The following is a 6,317-nucleotide window of genomic DNA, read 5'->3' as shown; positions in this document are numbered from 1 at the left end:
ACCTTACCCGAGCAAAAACGATGCATGATTTATCCGGGAGAATTTTTCTACCAATTTCCTTCACCTATCCACACATAAATAAGTTCTAGACCTCCATGCATTTCTAAGCTTTCATCTATTTTGTCATGCGGAATGACGTCAGCAGCTCCAAATAGTTCAACATGTCTGGGAACACGACCAACGCATAACCCTTGAGATCACTCGACAAATCTTAATCTGATAATGTAAAAGGATAGATTCAATTGCATTTTTGCCCTTATCCGCTTTAAATGGTAAGATCTAGGCCCCTTGCGTACTCCGATAGGTCACACTGTTTGCTGCCCAATAGCCATATTGTTTTGATGGCCCACCACTTCTTTGACATTTGTTCAACCGTCACGTGTCCGAATACAACCTATATATTATCCCAATGCGGTTTTTGAATAAACGTCATAAAACAATGTGTAAAGCAGCGTGGGAGGTGTACTTCAAGCACAAGTGTTACCCATCGGTGTTGCCCAACAGTGCATGTGTTAACCTGCAGAAGTGTCGGCGTGTGCATTAGGATTATGTGTTTTGAGCGCCTTGGGTCAAAAAGGGGAGGGATCTGGTCTCTCACCTGCTGTGACGCACTGCTCAGGCCTCCCTGCCTGGAGGTGAGCTCAGCCGGGATTGGTAGACTCCATGCCGCCTCAATAAGAGGGAGCATTTTACTTTTACTCTGGGGGCTACTGAGCTGGGGGTTACTCAACTGAGCCTAGGGGAATGGAAAACGACGTGAAAAAACAAAAAAAAAAGGGGGAAAAAAAGAAGGAAAACACAAAAGGCTTGCTTACAAAAACTAGGGATGCACGATACATATATTTTTTCAAGCCGATACCGATAACGTCCTGCTTTTTAAGACCGATACTTTATATCTATACTCAAGTGCAGTTTCTACAGACCTGGAGCTAAGAAACATTACGACAAAGGTAAACTTAATAATCTGTGCCTGTAGATTTGTCTTAATTAAAGCTACATTTTCAGTGATGAAATCACAGATCGCTTTGGCCCTCAGGTCGTCTCTACGAGCAAACTTTTCAATCGTGCAGCGATAGGAACAAGCCCTTTCTATTCGGCTGGCTTCGGGGCAGCTCCTTCAACAGTCTAACGCAGGGGTGTCAAAGTCATTGCAGATCAGGGGCCACATGGACAAAAATCTACTCCCAAGTGGGCCAGACTGGTAAAATCATGGCACGATAACTTAAAAATAAAGACAACTTCAGATTATTTTCTTTGTTCAGAAATAGAACAAGCACATTCTGAAAATGTACAAATCATAATGTTGTTGGTTTTTTTTATACACTTAGTATTTTCTCTTTGTCGTTATTTATATTTTCTGAATAAGTTATGTGATAATGTTCATCAATCAACTCATTGGTGTTAATTTTCAATCTATCAAGATAAAAAAATATATATGAAAATCAAATTACAGAATGTAATTTAAGTAGTTTGGTCATTTTCCTCGACTGATGTACTAACATAATGTGTTTCATTTTGTACATATGTAGCATCATCTACAACAGGGGTAGGGAACCTATGGCTCTAGAGCCATTTGGGGCTCTTTTGATGACTGCATCTGGCTCTCAGACAAATCTTAGCTGAAATTACTTAACAGGATAAGTAATTTATAATTTCGCTTGTAATCGCAGTGCTAAAAATAACGTTCAAAATATAAAACATTCTCATGCATTTTAATCCACTTGTCCGTTTTCTACCGCACCTGTTCAAGAAGTCCGATTAATGGTAAGATGTATTTGATTTATTATTGGTTAGCTTCAGAATAACAATGTTATTCAACAGAATAAGAGACTAATTACTTTAAAAATATTGGCGTTACTTAAGAATGCACACATTTAGTTGTATTCAGTGTAAAAAATATATTATATGGCTCTCACGGAAATACATTTTAAAATATTTGGCTTTCATGGCTCTCTCAGCCAAAAAGGTTCCCGACCCCTGATCTACAACGATAAAAAGAATTGCTATTGCGACATCTAGTGGACACATTTAGAACAGCTGTTTCTTTCATTCAAAAATTTCAGGTTAACTTTTAAACTTAGCAAACTCATCCCGCGGGCCGGATAAAACCTGTTCGCGGGCCTGATCGGGCCGTATACCCCTGGTCTAACGTCTACGTGGGCTTTCAAAATATTGTCATGAGGTTTGATGTGTTGAAGCACAATGTTTTTCCCCTCCTTGCGGACTGTTTGCAGAAATCTGTTTTCAAAGTCTTCCCTTGAAACCGTGAAGAAGTCTCACGCAAATCGACGCCATGTTTGTTTACAGTGAGCTCGGGAGCAGTTTACGACAGGCCACACAGGTAAGGAAGAGTAGCGCTTGATTTGCTCACCCTAACCCACCTACAGCAGGGTACTTTTGCCTCACCAGATATCGGAACATTTTTGAAATATTATCAGATTTATTGTGTGACGCCCTAATATCCGTCTGATAAGTATCGGTCTGTTTTTTCGTGCATCCCTAACAAAAACCTACAAAAAAGAAAAAACGATGACCTCAAAAGGAAAAAATATCAGCAATGATACATTTTATAGCACATATAAACGTGGTTTGCTGAGTAAGTCTTGAAGCAGTTTGGCCATGAGTGAACAGCGTGATTCGAACGAGGAGGTATCTGAATGACACTCAACAACAATAATCCCAGGCACGGTCCTTTAGGACAAGCCACTGTTGTGGAAAAGTGACATTGCCTCATGCACATGTGAAAGGAAATGGAACTTGCTTGTGGGGGAAGTGCAGATGCGGATATGCCAGCAGGTTGCTTGCTCATAAGATACCTTGACGGTAAATGGCTCAACTAATTCCCACGGTGCTGCAGTAGAACTTGTGTTTTTTTCTGGCTACTTACTACACGTTTTTGATCAGGGTCTGTGTTCAAGTCTTTCTCTTACTTTGTTCCATTGTTAAATATTACACAATAGTGCATACTTGCCAACCTTGAGACCTCCGATTTCGGGAGGTGGGGGGCGTGGTTAAGAGGGGAGGAGTATATTTACAGCTAGATTCACCAAGTATTTCATATGTATATATATATATATATATATATATATATATATATATATATATATATATATATATAAAATAAATGAAATAAATACTTGAATTTCAGTGTTCATTTTCCTACACATTTAGACACACATAACACTCATCTACTCATTGTTGAGTTAAGGGTTGAATTGCCCATCCTTGTTTTTCTAACCATATGCATGTACAGTAGATGGCAGTATTGTCCTGTTTAAGAGTGTCACAACATTGACTGCTGTTGTTATCGCTCTGGGAGGATGTTAATGAAACTGCCTAACAATAAACCCACATAAGAAACCAAGAACTCGCCCTCGATCATGCTAGAGTTATAACGTCATTGGGCAGACATGCTGTTTATTTTGTGGGAAAGCGGACGTGAAAACAGGCTGTCGACACGTCACTCAGGTCCGCATGGAGCTGGAGGGGGCGTGACCTCCAGCTCCGCCTGAATTTCGGGAGAAAATTTGTCCCGGGAGGTTTTCGGGAGAGGCGCAGAATTTCGGAAGTAACCCGGAAAATCCGGGTTGGTTGGCAAGTATGCAATAGTGACTTGAAAACAGTAGCAGTGTGACAGCACCAAGCTATGTTTACCACTGTCTCACACCATTCTCCACTCACCTGTAGGCATTTGATTCGGTGGGTCAACACAGCGGCGTTGGTGCACGCCTTGCTCCGTGTGGCATTGACGTAGCACTTGATGGCGTCGTGCGGCTGGTTGCACGACTCGTAAAGTGTGCCCAGGTCCATCCAGGCGGCGGCGTGACTGTGGTCCAGCTGCACGGCACAAATGTACGCCTGCAGCGCATCCATGGGCTGGTTCTGCTGCTGGTACAACACACTGGGTAGGGAGGGGGGGATAAGGACAGGCGTGTGAAATGCAGAAAGAGGAAAACGCTGATGTCTGATGAAAATAATGTCACTTGACTGTCACATGACGTTAATGTTTAAACTCCCTCCCATGTAACTACGCCACATGAATCACGGCTTGTAATTACTCGTGCAGTTACAGTATTAGAAACACAAAAATGCATATGTATGTATTCTGAAATCTGTTTTAAAGTAAAAACATTCTTGCTCCTAAAAAACAACGTTGACATTGTCTTGATTAATGCAAATGAATTGTTACCCTATTGAGCACCAGGTATCTGCGCTGGCCTCAGATTTATCGATGGACTGCCGATAGGAGATGAAGGCATCCTGGACTTTTCCAATACTTGAGTAGCACCTGCAGGAGAAATGGGTTGTAAGGATTGGAACATGCAGCTAACCAGAGAATTGAAAGCGGACCCGAGCTTAAAGTGGAACTGCCCTTTTTTGGGAATTTTGCCCATCATTTTAGAATAATTAATATCAGAAATATTTTTCTATTTTTTTTAATGCAATCTGAATCATAAGTACGGCCAGTACTAAGTGGCTAATGCAGCTAAAGTGAGTTCACTATTCCACCCTCTTCAAAAACATCCAATAATACTCCATCTCGTGACCTGATTATTAACAAAGTATTAGCAATATTTTTATTTTAAGCGTTAACCAAAACAATTTTAAGCATGACCGTGATCACAAAGGGCTAACCAGCTAATGCTGCTATATAGACATCTTGAAGCGGAGAAAGTTCATTCTAGATTACCCTCACCTGGATGGTACAATGTTGTAGCCATAAAACGAGAAGTTAGTCAACTTTGTTATTCAACCAAGACCCGGAGATGGTGATAAAGACACAAAAAGACGTTTGTTTGGGGCACATTTTTTATAGCAACCCTTTGTCAGGATTAAGATCAACAATTCAAACAAACAGTAAAGATAAGAAAGTCCCATCAGTCAGCATCCCAGTGAGAGTATACATGATACAGTAAGTGATTGTATTATTATGTTTGATGTTTGTATATCTTGTTTAGCACTTAGAACCACTGTTGCATGAAGCTTGGTGTTTTTTTGTTGAAGGTAAAAACAAACACTGTGATGCATTTGTGAAATTAATAATAAAATGAGCAAAATGCTTAAGTATGGCATGTTATTAAAGCGTGTATATAAAAACGATGGAGGCTTTTGAATATTTTTAGAGCGCTTTACAAGTGGAATATAGCGATTCCTAAAAGCTCATTTGTTAGCTAACTTTTGCTTCTGCTCGGGTTTATTTACAATGTTAGTATGCATAAACAAGAAGAAAAACATATGTATTCTTGTCTAACAAAAGGATTGTGAATGACAAGCAAAAACATGTGCAGTTCCTCTTTAAACATCTCTTACATGCTATCAAAAAATGAATGGCTACAATCTAAGACCTTAGTAGCGGGGGATCACTGTATCAATGTGTACATTGCAACAAACACATTTAAAAGTATTAGGGCTGTGCCAATCCAATTTTTTCCCTTCTGATATTGAAGTTGGCTAATACAGATATTGAATTGATAAAATATCAGCACTTCTTATATACAGTAGCACCCCAACTTAAGAGTGTTTTGAGAAAATATGAGTTACAAGCATCTCTATAGTGTGAACAAACGCGAAAACTCCCGGAGCATTCAGTGAAGCACAAGTGAGCAAAATCTGACATGCGCACTGTGGCAATACACTTATCATTGACTTTGGGAGGTCAAGTCCACGGTCACAACCTATTGTGATCGAGGGAGTTGAGGTACAGACCGAGGACTCATTCAAGTACCTCGGGGTTTGGGTGGACAATAACCTGTACTGGACTGTTAACACGGACCACCAGTACAAGAAAGGACAGAGCAGGCTGTACTTCCTCAGGAGACTGCACTCCTTCAACATCTGCAAAAAACTCCTGTGGATGTACTACCAGTCTGTGGTTGCCAGTGTTCTGTTCTACATGGTGGTGTGCTGGGGGGGCAGTACATCTAAGAAGGACAGCTCCAGACTTGAGAAACTGATCAGGCGGGCCGGTTCTACAATGGGAATGAAACTGGACACACTGGTGACGGTGGCAGAGAAGAGGACTGTTGACAAACTAGTGAGCATCCTAGATGATGCCAGTCACCCTCTGCATAGTCTCATCAGTAGCCAGAGGAGCCTGTTCAGTTCTAGACTGCTTCATCCCAAGTGCAGGACTAATAGACTCAAAAACTCCTTTGTCCCACACGCCATTAGACTGTACAACTCCTCTCTGGGGCGGGGGGGTACTAGGATGACAGGGGATGCAAAACAATAACAGTGCAATACGTTTTCATAACATGGTCACTACTGCCTACTTTGTCTTGTTATATTCTTATTTTACTGTTATATTTGTATTCCCA

At 40.8% G+C, this 6,317-nt stretch overlaps 1 protein-coding gene across 2 annotated transcripts in view; it reads right to left on the bottom strand.

Annotated features, from left to right (window-relative positions):
• Positions 1–6,317, bottom strand: part of LOC133544096 (histone demethylase UTY-like) — an 84,209-nt gene that overhangs the window by 36,047 nt on the left and 41,845 nt on the right. The window contains exons 11-13 of one of the 2 annotated variants that reach the window (XM_061889143.1): positions 4,190–4,288; positions 3,682–3,901; positions 599–736 (exon numbers count right to left, since the gene is read on the bottom strand). In XM_061889143.1, coding sequence (XP_061745127.1) covers positions 599–736; positions 3,682–3,901; positions 4,190–4,288 — 457 coding nt within the window. The remainder of the gene's footprint in view (positions 1–598; positions 737–3,681; positions 3,902–4,189; positions 4,289–6,317) is intronic. The other variant, XM_061889144.1, reaches the window with a different exon arrangement.

The sequence above is a fragment of the Nerophis ophidion genome, linkage group LG27 (genome assembly GCF_033978795.1).
Source record: "Nerophis ophidion isolate RoL-2023_Sa linkage group LG27, RoL_Noph_v1.0, whole genome shotgun sequence".
Taxonomy (NCBI): domain Eukaryota; kingdom Metazoa; phylum Chordata; class Actinopteri; order Syngnathiformes; family Syngnathidae; genus Nerophis; species Nerophis ophidion.
Note: the sequence above shows the minus strand (reverse complement) of the source record. Positions and strands in the feature narration are given on the sequence as shown.